Here is a 16228-nt window from a genome sequence, read left to right as displayed (position 1 = left end):
AGAGTGCCCCAAAGCCTCAGTTAAGACCAGCATGTGAGTCCTGAGGGAGGTAGCTCCCAGCATTTAGCTTAAAGCTATGGAACAGACTAATGCTGGCAGAGGATTAGTATATATGCACAGGTGACTGTTGTACAACAATTTTTATTACTTACTCAAGAGCAGAGGGAATATCTGGGGCAGAGCTAAGAAGTTTCCCCACTTTTCTCTAGGGATGGCTGAGCTCTTCCGAGAACTCGTCTATATTAGTCATGCCACCCCTCCCTTCCTGCTCCTGGCCAAGCAACAGCGACTGCTTCCTTGTGCGAGCCCCACTGATCATCTCTGTGGGCTTATTCATTCCACCAGCTAGGCAAAAACCCCATTTATTCTACTATATCGGGGACCAGTTACTTCCCTTCTGGTCTGGTAAGCTGAAACAGCTTGCTGCAGGGTCAGACAAATTATAGGGAGGTGCAAAGAGGAACAGGAGAGGGTGGAGGAGAGGCAGGAGATCCGCTTGGCTATCTTGAGAAACTTTACCCTTAAGTTTCTGTTTAGCCTTCCCCTTCCCAGAACTGAGTTTTCATTTGGGCTCTGTTTCTGCTGATTCTGGCAATTGGCTTCCTAGCCTATAGGGACCACTGGAAAATTATCATGCTCTGCTTCCTGCTCGGGTGGCAGGTTAATCAGAAGAACTGCCCTGCCCACCAGGGAGAGATTTTCTCTGCTGCTGCTCCCTCCCGGCAGTCTTGTGACGTATGTGGGCAATGTCCAGAGGGTGTTGGCCCAGCTGGTAGGGGATAGCTGGGGAGCTGAATGTTTGCTTGAGATCAAGCCAGTTTGCTATGTGTGATTAAGAATTTCACTGTTGTGATGGTCTAAATATGTGGCTCAAACGAAACTTGGGCTTGATATCTGTCTGTCTCAGCTGATATTACTATGTCTGATTTCATAGTTGTACTCTAGGCAGTACTTACTGTTTTTTTTTTCTTTTTTCAGATACAAAATTATATGCTAGTGTCAAGTATTAAATCGAAGCTTCATTCTTCTAATACATTTTAAAAATCAGATAAATAATACATACGTAAACATGATTACACCTGAAAGCATGCTGTAAGCAAAACCATATTCAGCCTTTGCCCTTCGTTCTCCGCCAAAGCAAAGTTCTGCATGCAGGGGTGTCTGCAGAGAGTGTTTTTCCCTTTCTCCCTTTCTCCGCTCCTGGAGAAATGACTCTTGTAAGATCTTTCTGTGGGTGTCTGTTTTCTCCTCCTGTTCATCTGCCACCCCCAAAGAAGCTTTAAGCCAGCTGGTGGATGTCAGTTAAATTCAGTGAAAGGCTTTCTATTATGCTGGGTTCTTAGAAAGTTCAAAAAGTAAAGGGAGGTAACGTGGGTTAGTGCTTCCATCCAGCAGCTAGTTCTTGCCAACTTGCACGTGTGTGGCCCAGACAACCTACAGCATGTGCTTTTTCTCGCCTGGTACTGATGTCAAAAAGGACATGGAGTTTACAGCTGGGTTTACGGTGGATAGGGAGGAGGAGGAGGAGTAATTAAAAAGGCAGCATGGTCTACTTTCTTATGAATTCATGCCCTTCCTTCAATCTTCTGGCTGTGGAACAAAATAGTTGGAGGGTTTTTTAATTTGTTTTGCTATATCACCTAAGCTTTTTTCTTTTTTAATATTGGTACTGCTGGGGTAACTGATAAAACACTAACTTCTGCCATGATCTGCCATGATCTTACATCTTATTAAAAATTAAATGAAAGGCAGGTATTGTCCTTTCTCTCCTTTCTTTCCTATATGAACGTGCACACATGCACAATTTCTTTCAAGAGAGTTTCCTCGTGATGTCCTAGGACAGATGAGATTTGTAATAAACTTTCTGGTAAATGTGCTCAATAGCCTTCAAGTTTCCAATCTTTTGAAGAAAAAGGGAGTCAGCTGTAAAAGTCTCAATTATTCTACAGTGTTCTTTAATGTAATATTATCTAATGAATAGCAGTCCACTTGCTTTGGGTGCTGGCATCCAGGAGCTATACAGACTGATGATACCAGCGTCGCAGAGGTAAATGATTTTGGAAATCCCTCCACAGACACCTTTTTGGTTGGGAGAGATGGGAAACATTAAAAGGACAGCTTGTGGAACATGCAAATCAAATCTACGTAGTTTAAACAAAAATTTGGAAGCCATGAAAGAACCTTTGTAGCACCTTAGCTTTATGGGCAATTCAGGAATTGGAAATTCTGCACAAATGGGGAATGATACGTCTCTTTCAAATAATGGCCTGTCTGCGAATGTCCTTTGCCTTCTACAGGTCTACGTTCCCACCTGCAGCAGCGCTTAAGGGTGGGAACCCCTGGTGTAGGGCATTGCTTACCAATGAGACTCTCCCATCTAGGTGGGGTTTTTTGTTTCTAAATGTTACAGTAGAGACATGCTTAAATATTTTTTTTTCCCACCTTATTTCATTAATCAACATACCCCTTCCTTTTATAACTAGGAGAGAAATCACTGGAAATCATGCGGGAATGTAGTTTTCTGGAAGTGTAAACTATGGATGGTTATAACTACAATTTTTCTAGTATTCTTCCTGGTCATTGTCATCAGCCTAATTCTTTATTCTAGTAAGTATCTCACTCTTAGTTCGTCCTCTAATAAAAATGTACAATATGTACAATCTAATATAACACAGATTGAACAGTAGCATCCTTTAAACTCCTTCTGTAAACTGCTGAAGGGACTGGGATGTTGACTGCAGAGGATGGTGTGTTGAGTAGTGGATATGAACGCTTTTATTTTAGCAGGCAGCAAGCAACTTGTATCCTGATCAGATGGCAATTCCAGTTTGTAGCTTAGTGAGACAATGTTAGGAGAACAGGGTTGGGGGTGAGGATGGAAATGATGCTTGTAGCATTGCAACAAGTGCAATGGATCACTTACGTCCCCTCGTGTGGTATCAGTGACTGTCAGGCTCCCAAAGCAGCTGACTTTCACTAATGGGGGTGGGTGATTGACCTCCATGTGCTGTCACTTTTCCTCAAGTGACTTGCACTTTCTTTCTGTCACTCTCAGTCAGTCATTACCTAGGAAATTTGTGAGAAAGCCACCCTGAAGAAAGCCAAGAGGGTTTTTTTCCAAAACTTCTGCTAACTGGAATTTTTTCCTCCCCTTTTTATCTCCTTTTGAATATTAGATGTTTACACAGATGAAGATGACTATTGGGATCCTGATGCACTACTAAATAGTGAAAATTGTCGCAATTTTTCAGGAACGTTGGAGTTAATGTGTGGTCTCCCACACTTTTTCTCCGAAGACATTACTAAGAGGGTATGTGTTGGTGTGGTTCTTGGCAAAGCTGTTTCTGCTTGTAACACAGATTCAGTGTTTTCCCTTTTAAGAAGTTTCTGTTTCTCTATGTAGCAACTCGGTCATTTGCAAGTCCACAAAAAATTCTGAGTTGTACTTTTTCTGGTATAATTTTAAGTCCTGATCTAGAAAAAAGAATTGTCTGCTTTTAAGTACACAAGCAGTTTACATTGATTTAAAAAAAAAAAAAAAGCCTTTTTTTCCCAAAAAAATATTTTTTTCCCAAATTTGAGTAATGTTTGGGACATAGTCTTCACCTTTTTCATAGAATCATTGAATAATTTACGTTAGGAGGGGTCTGTGAAGGTCATCTAAACCCAGTGCTGGCTAAACATCCTGTGTGTTGCATTCTTCTGTAAGTACACGATGACAGCCTGGGTTTATAGCTGCCATTTCCATTGAGCCATCACAGCTCTGAGTTACAGCTGAAACAAGCTCAGCAGGCATGACAGTGCTGATTTAGACTTATTGTGGAAAGGGAGTCTCAGTAGAGACACCCTTCCCTCTACCAAGAGTAGAAGGGCTTTTTGGTACTAATAAAAACCCAAGCCAAACATAAATTGCACGTGGCAACGTGAGCACATACTTTTAGTTCACCCTGAATGCCTCCATTTTGTTAAGGTTATATAGTAATCACTCAAACACACAGATTAACTTGTCTGTCAAGCTTAAAGGGATTGTGTACCTTTTCCAGGGCAGATATTTGCTGATATTTGACCTTCAGCACCTATGTTTATGCACCTTAAAACACCCTGTAAGAATGATCCGCTGTACTTTCTTTTATGGGGAAAAGAGAGAATGAATGGAAGAAATATTTTTTTTCTTTTTCTTTTCTTTTTTCTCTCTAAGTTAACAGATGTCTACAGTTCATCTCCAGCTCTAGGACGCTACTTTAGGTCAGCTCAGGTGGTTTATTTCAGGTAAGCAATTTCTGTCACCAAAATTATCTGAAAATTCCAGGCTTTTGATGAGACATACATGTGCCTATGTAAATATGCACAACACTTAAATCTGCAAAATATAGGTTGATTGGGGGACAGTTACATATATAGGTAGTGAAAAACCATCGAAGCATCCTCTGGTGTAAATGGCAAAAGCTGCTAATAATATATAATGACAGTAACATTTTGGTGCTGTTAAGTATCATCTCTGTTGTCTTTGGTTCCAAGTGCAGCCCTTAATATACATATTCAAGCATATTTATTTAAAGGAAAATGAGGTGCTGGAACCACTTGAGATTGACATGGCTTAAATAGCCTTAAATAAATAAAACAGTGTTCATGGGGAGGGGAGAACTGTTTTGTTTCCAAAAGAGCTAAAGGCAACAGGGACATACAAGTCGTGAGAGCCAAAAGAGTAATATTGTATTGCTGGTTTGTTTGGACCACTTTTCCCCCTCACTTTATTTTGGAAAACAGGAGCAAATCTCAAAGCAGCAACGTGTTGGAGAGACTGGGGGAACAGGAGTGAGAGGCAGAGCAGGTGGCAGAGTGGAGGCTAGGCTAGCCTGGGTGGGAGAGACTCAGCCACCGGAGTCTGGTGGAGCCAGAGGAGTAGCAGTGGTGGGAAGAAGGGGAAAAGCATCCAGGCCTGCCTTGCAGAGGCAACAGAGAGCTTCAAGCTGGAACAGAGGAAGGATCTTACTCTCGGCAGAAACTGGCACTGGAGGAAGGCTAAGGAGTTTACAGTGTTTGAGACTGTGAAGTGTTAATCTATGGAGATACCACAGATTTACAACAGGAGGGAGGCTGAGCAGCAGAGGGAAAAGTGGGGCTGGAAAGATCAGCTGCAGCATGGTCCTGCCATGGAGAGATAGCACAGAGGCAAGGGAAGGCAGTCAGAGAGTTTCCACAAGGACTTCTGAAAAAGCACTGTTGCAAAAGGGATTAGAAAGATGGGAGAAAACCAAGGGAAGTAGATTTGCGAAGTCCCAAGGCCCTTAAGAGAGCAAGGACAGAGGAAGAGCCCCCTTGGCTTGCAGCAAGAGGCAGTCCTGAGGGCACTTTGGGGAATGTGCTCCCCTACACCGCCAGCCTTGGGCATGCCGGCTCTGTTCAATGAGTGAGCTGTAGCTCCTTAGCCTTACAGGTAAAAATTATGATTTAAACCATCAGGTACAAAGCCGTAGTTCTGCATATATATTGACTAGCTGATCTCTCTCTCTCCAGCTTGTCTCTCTCTCTCTGTCCCTTTTTCTTTTCCCCCATCTAACTACATTTTGGATGTTTTAAATTCTGTGAGTACAAAATGTGACTGTCGAGTTGTAGTCGGTGGATTGGTAGACCACAAACAATGAAATCTCCAAAGATGGACTCCAGTTCAGTGGTTTGCACACTCCACTCCAGAGCTGAGTTAGGAGCACAGCTGGGTGGCCCCAAGTACTGCTAGCAGGAGAACAAATCTTTCTGCAGGTTCTGTTAACCTATGCATGAGATATCACAGCACCTCTTATTGTTATGTACTTGTGAAGCACGAGTGCTGAAAACCTCATCCCATTAGGACACATGTCCAATTGCCCTTTGTGCATTTGAAAATGTGTCTCAGGTTGGCTTCAGGTATGTGCCCAGTTTCTGTTAATGTCAAGGGCTGCTCTAAGAAGGGAGGGGGAGGAGGAAACTGGAATCTTTGATGGCAGTTTTCTTTTATAATGCTTTTCTTTAGAACAAGTTTAAAAAAAATCCATGCCAATATTGATATGAAAAGTCAGTCTTCTCAAAAAAGAAAAGATCCAGTGGGGACTTGAAGGCATTCATGCTTGACTTTGTTTTTCAGTAATGAAAGCTCTACTGTATTTTATCAGCTAGAGTTTTCTGTACCACCATCAGCAGCGGAGTTTATGGAAAACACAATGAACCCAGATTTTATAAGGAATGTTTTACGTCAAAATATTTATGATGAAGATGATGCTTTTAATCCTGGGACATCTGAATGTAACAGGTTAAAGCTTGACCCGACTTCTCTCACATTAACATGTAAGTGCTGTACGTTAGAGAGACTGTTTCTTTACAAAGAGCAGAAGTATTTACTTGAAAGGAGGGCAATCTTTCTGGAAATATGTAGAGATTTGTTAGTAAATATATTTTGCACAACAGTATTAAGAAAATTGTAAAATATTCAGTTTACAAGAAAGTCTTGCTATGCTTAGCTTATAACCTAACATTCACTGTTTGGTCCTCTGATGAGAAAGGGAGTAGTGATGAGACTGGTTAGCTACAGAGTCCAACCAAACTTTTCAGATCTCCTCTTGCATTTTATGCCTACAAAGAAAATCTCCTCATATGTGTGTGTACCATAACGGGGAGCCAAATAATTAAATATGTTTCTCCTTATTGTATATTCATATTTGAATGCTTATAAAACAAATTTTAATCCGAATAAAACAGGATAAGTAATTTGGGAGTGAACTTCTGCTTTTTTCCACAGTCAAGGATGAAAAAGCCTCCCAACTTTTGTCTTTTCAGAGGTTTTTTTTGAAAATTTATTATTCCTTTTAAAGGAACCAAATGTTCTTTCTTCCAGGTTTTCTAGGTAGTGATTCCAATGGCTACTGGTGACTAGTAGTGATTCTAATGCATTTAAATTTGACTTAATTGAAATGTCAGTATAAAAGTCCTATGAGCTTTGCAGTTTTACTGAAAACAATGCATGCAGCTGCTTCCCCACACCCCCAACTTACTGAGCCACACCTATGTGTTTTCAGAATAATTCTAGTCTAGCACATCACCATACGGTGTATATAAGTAAGATTTGCAATTAACTCGTATTGATTTTCCGTGGTACTCTTATCAAGGGACAAGAGAGCAACAAGTCATGAGTTCCAATTCTCAGTATAATTTTGTTCCTTACATATTGACAGGTTTCATAGAAAATGCAGTGTAAAAGGGACAGGAAAGAATATGCTGAAATGTCTAACTAAAGTTTCATTTTAATGTTAATAATATACTATTTTAACTTTCAGAGAAATGATGGGAAAGACTCCTCATCTCCCTCGCTGCCTAGAAGAGATGGGCTTCTCCTATCTATTAGTAATCCCAGGGTAGGGAGCTATTAATTAGGTAGAAACACTTCTAAAGATGTTGTCCTGTAAATACTGTCTATGATGCAAAATTGTAAATGGAAAATGTGGTATATTTATAACAGTATTGTACTCCTATAACACCGCTACCTCCTTCTTTATTGTTGTCCTGATATCTCAATAACCCATTTCACTCGTGAAAATCATGTATCTTGTCTGATGCATGCTCTGTTGACTTTGAAACCTCTGCTTTGCCTTGCCTTACGATTAAATCTGGATTTCCTGCACGAGCTTTAAAAGCAGTCTTGCACGTGGCTCCTTTCTTCTTCTCTTGGCTTATCCAAAATTATCTGCACAGCTTCATCCTTAATGCTCACTTCCACCCATGCTCATGTCTCTTACTTTTTTCCCTGCTAACTTCATATGCCATGTTTCCCTGTTGTTCTTTCCTCATAAAACAGCCTGAAAACTTAAATATCCTCTCTATTTTCTTTGATTACATGCAAGACCTTTGCACTAGCTTCTTAAGTGAGCTTCAGCTCTCATCATTCCCTTGTTCATCCTACAGTCTTCCTAGATAAGGTGGTATCTGCTCCATTTTTCTCTTCTGTAATGTGAAATAGAAATGAAGGAAGAAACATCGGGAAGAAACATGTCTTGTTCACTAACGCATCTGAACGCCACAGGAATCTTTCAAGGGTCAAATTACCTGTGTGCTTTAATAATTAGCTACTGGTACTAGTGAACAGACAGATATTTGACTGGCATTTGTAAATTCAAAGAGAAACTAGTCTATATCTTTAATTATAGTCCCTGTCCAGCAGTGGGGGTAAAAATGAACAGATGCAAGATATTTGCCTTAATAAGGCAGCAAATAGTTGTTCTTGTTGACAAGAGATCAGATGAGATGGACCAATGCCAAGAGAAAGGTGCTGAAGCAGACCATGTAGGCCAGCGTGGCATGAGAGTTATAGCTAGTAACTGGCTATAACATGAAAATTAAAAATTAAGCATTAACCTTATGCGGAATGGAATGTATTCACTACCATGTTAGTGAAGTATAGCTTCTTGTCATTTGTTTATAGCCAGTATAAATGTTAGTACTGTTAGATAGACAAATGTATTTTAAGAAACCTTTTGTATTGTGAGAAATATCTTACGGGAAATTGTTTCTCTTTTTCTAATATTATTAGTTTATTTAAGGAGTAATCTGACAATTTTACTGTGCATTAAATTATTTATTTTTACTCTTAAAGTGATTGTTTTCATTCTTCAGCAGCTCCAGTCTTTCAGCTGTTTGAGTTGGAAAATAACCATCAGAATTCTACATGCTGAGAGCTGTATGAAGCTTCTGTCTGACAGACCTGTACACTCAAACCCGTATTTGTTGTTGCTTGAGTTTTAACTGAGTTTGGGAAACAGCCTGGACCAAATTCGTAGTTCACATGGATCTTATATCTGTGGCTAATTCTGACCCCATCTTGATTTGTAAGACACAGCGTTGGCTGTAAGAACCATAATTTCTCTTGATGCAATATTCTATACAGCATACAACTAGAAGAGATATTCCTTTTGATTCTTACATTGGGGAAGGATAAAATTCATGGTTTGTATGGTTTGTCCCAAAAGTAGCAGGCTATGAAAATACCAGCAGCAAAGAAATAATTTACCTTGAGATGTTGTTTGATCTTATTGCTCTTACTAAGATGACTGAACCTGCCCTTGAACACTTCTTTATCTTGATTCTGTTTCTAAGAACTGAAAAATAATATAATGATTATGCTTCTTTATGGTGATAGACTTATGTGCATTAAGAGTCAACAGAAAAAAAGGAGCCAAGCATTCATTTTTTTTCCAGCCATCCTCCTCTGCCCCAGTACCTTTACCCCAGCAATTCACAGGAAAGAAGGAGGTGGAGTTGCAGCAAGATGTTGTGATACTCAACAGAAAATGCCCAACTTTACAGTCTACCTCCAGTCAAGCTTTGAACTCACATTGAAGGAAATGTCAAAAAATGACAAAAAGTGGTTTCTGGTTTTATATCTTTGAGGTAAATTAATCATGTAAAAGAAAACAACCAAGTGAATTAATCATGACCTCATCCATTAGGGACAGAGCAGTGTGAAAACACATTATTTCATCAAGTTAGATATTTTGTGTGAATGCTTAATGTTAATTTTAATAGAAGAAGTGTGGGTAATACTTTAATGACTGAGGCAACGGAGACACTGTTAAAAAGGAAGAGAAAAGAGAGTTCTGGTAATTCAGCTTGTGGAGAGTACAACCAGCCCTTTAAAATCCCATGGTAGGCAGTCATCTGTGTAGCCACAGCAGCCGGTACAAATTTTGGGCAGATTCAGCTGCCTGTCACTGCAGCGGTACCTGCAGAGAGTGATGCCTGCACCATGCTAGCAGTCTGTCTGTCCACTGCTGCCTGCAACCATTCACCCGTGGGGCTGCCCCCGGCACTGAAACTGCACGTGGGAATCGCAAAGGCGCTACACCGTAAAGCCAGAGCTGCAGCCAGCAATCACATACGAAGGAAGATTTAAAATCAGGAAAACTGTTCAACATTTTCTTCCAAATTTTTTTATTACAAAAATGGAGGGAGCAAAAAAACATGCTCAACCAAGAACACAGGCACATAATCACTTTATAAGCTCTGGTGAACAGTTGAATAACGGATTTCAGTCCTATGTGCATGTCCAGAAATGCTGCTTGCAGAGGGGTGATGGGCTATGGGGAGGTTATGGTTTGGCATGGCAGAGAGACAAACCTGAGACTCCAGCAGGAGTGAGCTGGAAGCGTTGTGTCCCGGAGGCGACACCTGGGAATCTTCTGCTGAGAGGTGTGGAGTTACTGCCTGTGCAGCATCAGGTTTCATAATCTTCCAAGTGGCTGGAATTTTTGTTTTGCATGTAGTTTGTTGCTGTTTTATTTAATTCCAACTTCATTAAGACTTCATGCTGAGATAAGTAGTATTACATTTAAGGGGGGGGGCAATTTGAGAAATCAGTTATTTATTGAAATTGTACATTGTATAATGGTATTTATCAAGCAGGCCAGAGAAACTTTGGAAAAGACTAAGTGCACCTAACACAGGGTCTATGCTTTAATTTAAAAAACACCCCCCCACACCCAAACAAAAATCCCAACAACAAGGGGTGTTGTTATTGCATTTTTGAGACTTCTATCAGTAGTTCTGTAAGACCCCTTTTTAAAAAAAAGTGCTGTAAAAGTCCGGAAAAATGTGCAGCCTCAGTTGCTTCTAGTAATGAAGCACCTAATTTTCTATAGAGAAACGCTGTCTTACAATGGCTTTTGCTACTGATTCCTCTTGGTTTAATTGTCAAGTCCTGTACCCTGTGCACGTCTCTTTCTGTGATCACCTTTTCATGGACAGATTTGCCTCACTGGAAACCACTGGCAGATGTGTCTTAATGAGTAAGCTCAGTAACATGAGAGGGGTGTTTGTCTGAAGACCTGACAGCAGAGGTACGATGGTTAGCAAGGTTGCACACTGCTGGCTTAAGCATTCAAGTAAAAGAGTGCCTTGGGAGCAGAAAGTGTCCCTTTCTAAGTTATCAGGACATAATCATATTCACTGTGCTCTTCAGCGCTGGCAATATTTTCCTTCCTCTTGGACACGTTGAGAAATGCATATTCTGTCTGATTATTGGTGTTAATCACAGAGGCTTTATGTTTTACATCGTGGCTGACAGTAGAGTACCACAGTTCACTGGAATTCATAGAATTTTTTTTGGCAGAATGTTCCTGAGAGGAGGAGAGAGAGAGAGAGAGAAGCGTCAATGTGATTATACCCTGAAGAAGTTTGCAATGTGAACAAATCTGTAATATAGCCTGTGTGCTCATGCAGTGGTGTTGACCGATGTACATAGTACCGAGAATGGTTTGTAAATCCACTGTCATTTCCCTACTGTACAGGCTGTGGCTGGACACCAGGAGCACCCAACACCACGTGCACGCTTGGTGTGGATGGAGGGTGAAGGCCTGACTCTTGTTCTGAGGTTGATAGCACTTAGTGGCAGGTTACGTAATAAAAAGCTCATCACCACACACACGAGGAGCACAGTGGCACATGGCAGGTGGAGGAACCCAAATCATGCCCTGCCCTGGGTCCCCCCAGGGCTGTCCCAGGAAAGCCGGTGTGGTCCCAGGGTGACATCTATCCAATAAGTGAACGGGAGCAGCTCTCCAGATCACCTTACAGATGGGGGTGGAGGGGGAGTTACTAAAGTCATGGGACACAGTATCGATGCATGTGAAGGGAGAGCATTTGGGGTTTACACAAGACTTATTATGGGATATTTATGGGAGGAACTAAAGGGAGGGATCAGGGTGATTTGCAGAGCAAAAAGCATGGGAAAGGAGGGGAATAAAGGGAGGGCCAGGGGAGTCGTGGCCAGTTGTCAGAGAGACTGTAGGGTCTGGGAGTCGACTGAGACCCCAAGTGTGTGTGTGTGCCTGTGTCTGTGCAGGAGACACACTGTCCTGGAAGGGGCCCTGGCCTCACGGGAGATGCAGCGGTGGCTAACCCCCTCCCTGGTAGTCCTTGTCTAATGCTTTCCTTGAAAACAGAGGGAGGAGAAGGAAGAGCCATTAATGGAGGAGGAGGTAAGATTGTGTGGGTAAATGCTTTCCCAACTTTGTTGAGACTTGTCCCTCCTTTTGCCTCTTGAAGGTGTTTGCTAATGGGTTGTGGGTGATTGTGCATCTAAATAGCTAACAGGATGACTCATTAAAAGGATGATGTGAAGTGATTAAGTACTCAGAGCCAGAAGTTAAAAATTTGTTTGCCCTGATGTTCTTGATTTGAACCCACTGGGTAATAAAGCCAGTAAGTATGGGCTTTATAGTGTCGTCCTCTATTGTCTGCAGTAGTAGCAGTATTTTAAGTGGGTGTTGCTGAGTTCATGCTGACATTTGTAGCTACCTTTCATACTCTGTATGTGGAACAGAGGTCTCTGCTCCATGCGCTAATAAACCCAAAGGGTTCTCTTTTATTTTTCAAACCTAGAAGTGAGAAATAGTTGCTAGAACTTCATTCCTGCAGAATCTGTCTCGGATTTTCCCAGCTTATATAAATCATTTTGTCTGTTTAGATTCTGCTTGATGTGAAAGATCTCCTGACTTTGAGGACACTTCGCTGAAAATAATTCCTGAGTTTTGATTTGAGGCTTTATAAAATTTTGAGATTTAGAACTTCCAGAAGTTTTAAGGAGCAGAGCAATCAGGATGGACTTGCTTAAGAAAAGGAATTCCCTACCTATTTGCAGGGGCATGGCGCTCTCCTCCCCTAGTCACTATTGCAAAGAATTGGGAGGGCAACAGTATTTTTCCTAATGTGCCTGCAAAATGAGAACAGGTAGGTTCTTTATCTTCATGAGCGACTGTCTCCAAATCCACTGAGTGAAGTCTGCAGACCCTCTTGTCCCTTCCAACATATAGGTCTACCCAAGACTTGCTCATAGCCACATTTTCCAGAATTCTTCCAGTCTACAAGTTTTGAAAGGCTGTTATCATCGACTTCTCTTATCAGTGGGGAGACTGAAGTGCAGCGGTGGAGTGATTTGTCCCACACACTGACAGCGCAGGAGGAGTGAGCATGAAGACTCTTGAGATTTCATTTGAGACTTTCGTTATTCATAGGCCAAGTTTAATACTTGGAAGGGGCGTCTCTCCTAATCCACTAACAACCCTCCCAGGACTGTCTTCAGACCACACTCTGGGGCTTTTACTTGGGACCAAAAACTCTTAAAACTAGACAGCTACTTGGCAGGTTCCCCATTACAGTTCCACCCCCTCCTCGTCTCTTCCCCCACAGTCCACCCCACGCTCACATGTAGAAATGATGAGCTCATTTAATCACACCCTTTTCTGTCATTTTGCCCACTTTCTTCAAAATTTTCTGCTAAACACCCACATATCTGACGGGCACCAACTTTTGTTTACTGATGTCATCGTTATAAAAAAAACCCCCAAACACCAGGTTGGGCTGCTAAATGGCAGTGCTTTGTTCTGCGGTACATAGGGCTTCTGGTGATCATTTGTCATTGGTGACTCAAGAGGCAACTTCACTCGCCCTCTGATAAAAAGAACTATTTACAAAGCAGAGGTAGCAAACCACAGGTACTCAGCTGCTGCCTCTTGGAGCCCAGTATATGAACGCAAACAAACCAGTACAGGAGACTGTGAAGTACATCAGTTGAGAAGTGGCTGCTCCCCCACCCCTGCCGCCCCTTGCCTCCAGGACAATGAGTTTGGGCAGAGGAGCAGCGCACACACCAAGTTATATAGTTAACTCTTAAATTACTATAGTTACCTCTTAAATTACCTTGGGGTGCAGTGCCAGAGCTCCTGAATCTAACCCCAAAGCAGGGAAGTAAGATGGACTGGGCAATATGTTAATCATGCCAGTCTTTCCTGAGTGTCCTCTCCTGCAGTGCAACCATTTGATCCATTCTGGTTTATAAGAAACTAAATATTCAATCTGACAGTGCATAGTTTGAGGCTTTTCTTCCTCCTTTTAGAGTCAGTGGGACATTGGAAAGGGAAACCTTCTTCTGTTCCAACACAGACATAGCCATTCATTGAGACATCCGCTAATTTTTTTTAAGATGGAAAGATTAACCAAAACCTTTTAAGCCTCCAAGTATTAAATCTCCCTTTGTCTTTCAGCTGAAGACTTCTTTTGTTACTAAAGGTAGTTGGAAATAGTCCAGTTAAATGGCTTTTTATTAAAAGATGTCGTGCTGAAACTGAAACTTTTTTGTGGAATCACGTCAGTTTTGATGTAACTGTAGGCAAGAGAGGTTATGCTGGCTACCAGAAAGCTGAGGGGAGAAGGAAAGGAGGAGGAGAGAGAAGTACCCCCACAACCATAAATTGCCCAGTGGCTGGGGACACTCATCTAGGACATGATCATGAGGCACAGCCTCCTGAATTGCCTGATTCAGGCCAGGCAGCATTGCACTCAGCCTCTGAAATTACAGGTGAGTGCTGCGGTCTGTTTGGCCGCCGGCTGCCCGAGAGTGGGGTGCGTATCATTGTTATAGTTTATGTACATACATTTGTTTGGTACATAGGCTTAAACTGATGTTTTTCTGCATCCCAAGCAAATACCCTGATTATAAGTTTTTGTCTCTCCTGTGGGAACGTGATGGACACCTTGTCTTTCTGACACATGAATATTTTGGACTCAGTTGCCCTGGAAAGCAGCAAAAACATTCACTTTTAGTCATTACCTTGACGGTACTTGGCGAATGGCTGTAGGTCTGTGCTGGGGAAAGAGGAAGAAAACACATGTGATGATTGTCATTCTTTGGTGCAGCGACAGGACACAAGGCCTTTCTGCAGCACAGGATTTACTCAGACTTAGCTACAGACTGAGCACAGTCTGTACAAAAGCATGAGCTAGTGTGACATTAGTTGGGGAAAGGGTTGAATCTCTGAGGGCTAAAAAAGTCTGATGGCTTTTCAAGATTTATCTTTTCTCTAGTTTAACACACACTTACGTCATGCAACACTGCTCATCGACCTTAATAAAACCTAGATGTGCAACCTTGTTGTTTTGGTTTTTTGGTTTTTTTGGTGTTTTTTTTACTTAACTGAAATCAGTTTTACATATCTCTCTCAGAAATGGTTGTTCTTGCTTGCTTGCTCTCCGACTGTATTTCAGCCTTATGGCCAATGCAGCCTTAATTCTCCCTGGGATCGCTGGCTGGGCGCTGGGGCGCAGAGGCACTATGTGATGTGCTACATGCCCGAGTGTGCACTGGGTGTTTGTGCACATGGGTTCGGCGGGCTTGGGCTTTTCTGGAAATTTGTCTCTCTGTCCCGTAAGCATCTAAATGTCAGGGGGTTGTTGTTTGTATCATCCTTTCTCACAGCTTTATTTTTAGCTGCCTAGCTGGTTTTTGTTGCGAGGTTGGTTGAACTATTTGTTGCTCCTGTAAAATTTCAGAGCTGAGCTTTCACTTTTGCCTAAGATAATGAGGTTTTTAAGTGTACTTGTTTTGCAGCCTGACTGAAGGAAAGACGTCAGTCTCTCAATATTGCATTAAAGCTGCCATCTGAGAGAACGTGCAGTGGTTTAAAACATTACTGTGCTGCCTTGTCATTGCCATGAAATTGATGATGTACACGACTAACAAGAAGCTGTTCCTACGTAAATACTGCAGCTTGTGAAAGTGGTAAAAGTATTATACCGTCCCTACATGAATGGCTTTACCTACTGATGGGAAATGTAGCAGAATGAATTGAAACCAAGACCTCGTGATTCACGTGAACACGCATGATCCTGGCTACTATGTGTCATCCCTATTTGCATATTTAATATGCAGAAAGCATTTTATTAGGAGAATACCTCATACCTACGTGTGTTTAGAAAAAGTCCTAAACTGTGCTTGTATATGGGGAATGGGGGCTGGCGTGTGACCAAACACGGGGTGTGCTGTGCTGGCAGTCCCCTTCCTCCTGCAGGTCTCTGCCTGGTATGCTGGGACGAAGCAGGGGTGTAGCACAGATGCCCCATGGAGCAGATGCTGCCCCGCTGCGGTTCAGGGGTGTAGCACAGATGCCCCATGGAGCAGGTGCTGCCCCGCTGCGGTTCGGGAGCTTGCAGGCCTGCAGCCCTGGCTGTGATGTACCAAGGCCAAATTCGCCATCACGGGAGGCAGCTGTGTGGCGGTGGCCAAAGCACGCGTGGTTTAGGAGGCTGGAGGGGACGGCCGCCCCCTTGTGCTGTGTCATTCCAGAAACAAAAAAACCAAAGAGGCCCCAAATAATCCAGCGTGGTGGGGCAGCAAGAGGGCAGGTATCCCCCCACTGGATGCAAGGAGGTT

General features: G+C 42.2%; 1 protein-coding gene across 1 annotated transcript in view; it reads left to right on the top strand.

Annotated features, from left to right (window-relative positions):
• CUNH3orf52 (chromosome unknown C3orf52 homolog) overlaps nucleotides 1–6903 on the top strand; it is a 7942-nt gene extending 1039 nt beyond the window's left edge. Inside the window, exons 2-6 of the mRNA XM_009274603.2 lie at nucleotides 2484–2607; nucleotides 3177–3310; nucleotides 4199–4269; nucleotides 6122–6321; nucleotides 6869–6903. Coding sequence (XP_009272878.2) covers nucleotides 2484–2607; nucleotides 3177–3310; nucleotides 4199–4269; nucleotides 6122–6321; nucleotides 6869–6903 — 564 coding nt within the window. The remainder of the gene's footprint in view (nucleotides 1–2483; nucleotides 2608–3176; nucleotides 3311–4198; nucleotides 4270–6121; nucleotides 6322–6868) is intronic.
• Nucleotides 6904–16228: the final 9325 nt, after the last annotated feature.

This window comes from Aptenodytes forsteri, unplaced genomic scaffold (genome assembly GCF_000699145.1).
Source record: "Aptenodytes forsteri isolate BGI_AS27 unplaced genomic scaffold, ASM69914v1 Scaffold287, whole genome shotgun sequence".
In the NCBI taxonomy this organism is placed as follows: domain Eukaryota; kingdom Metazoa; phylum Chordata; class Aves; order Sphenisciformes; family Spheniscidae; genus Aptenodytes; species Aptenodytes forsteri.
The sequence above is the reverse complement of the archived record's forward strand: the minus strand, read 5'-3'. Positions and strand labels throughout refer to the sequence as shown.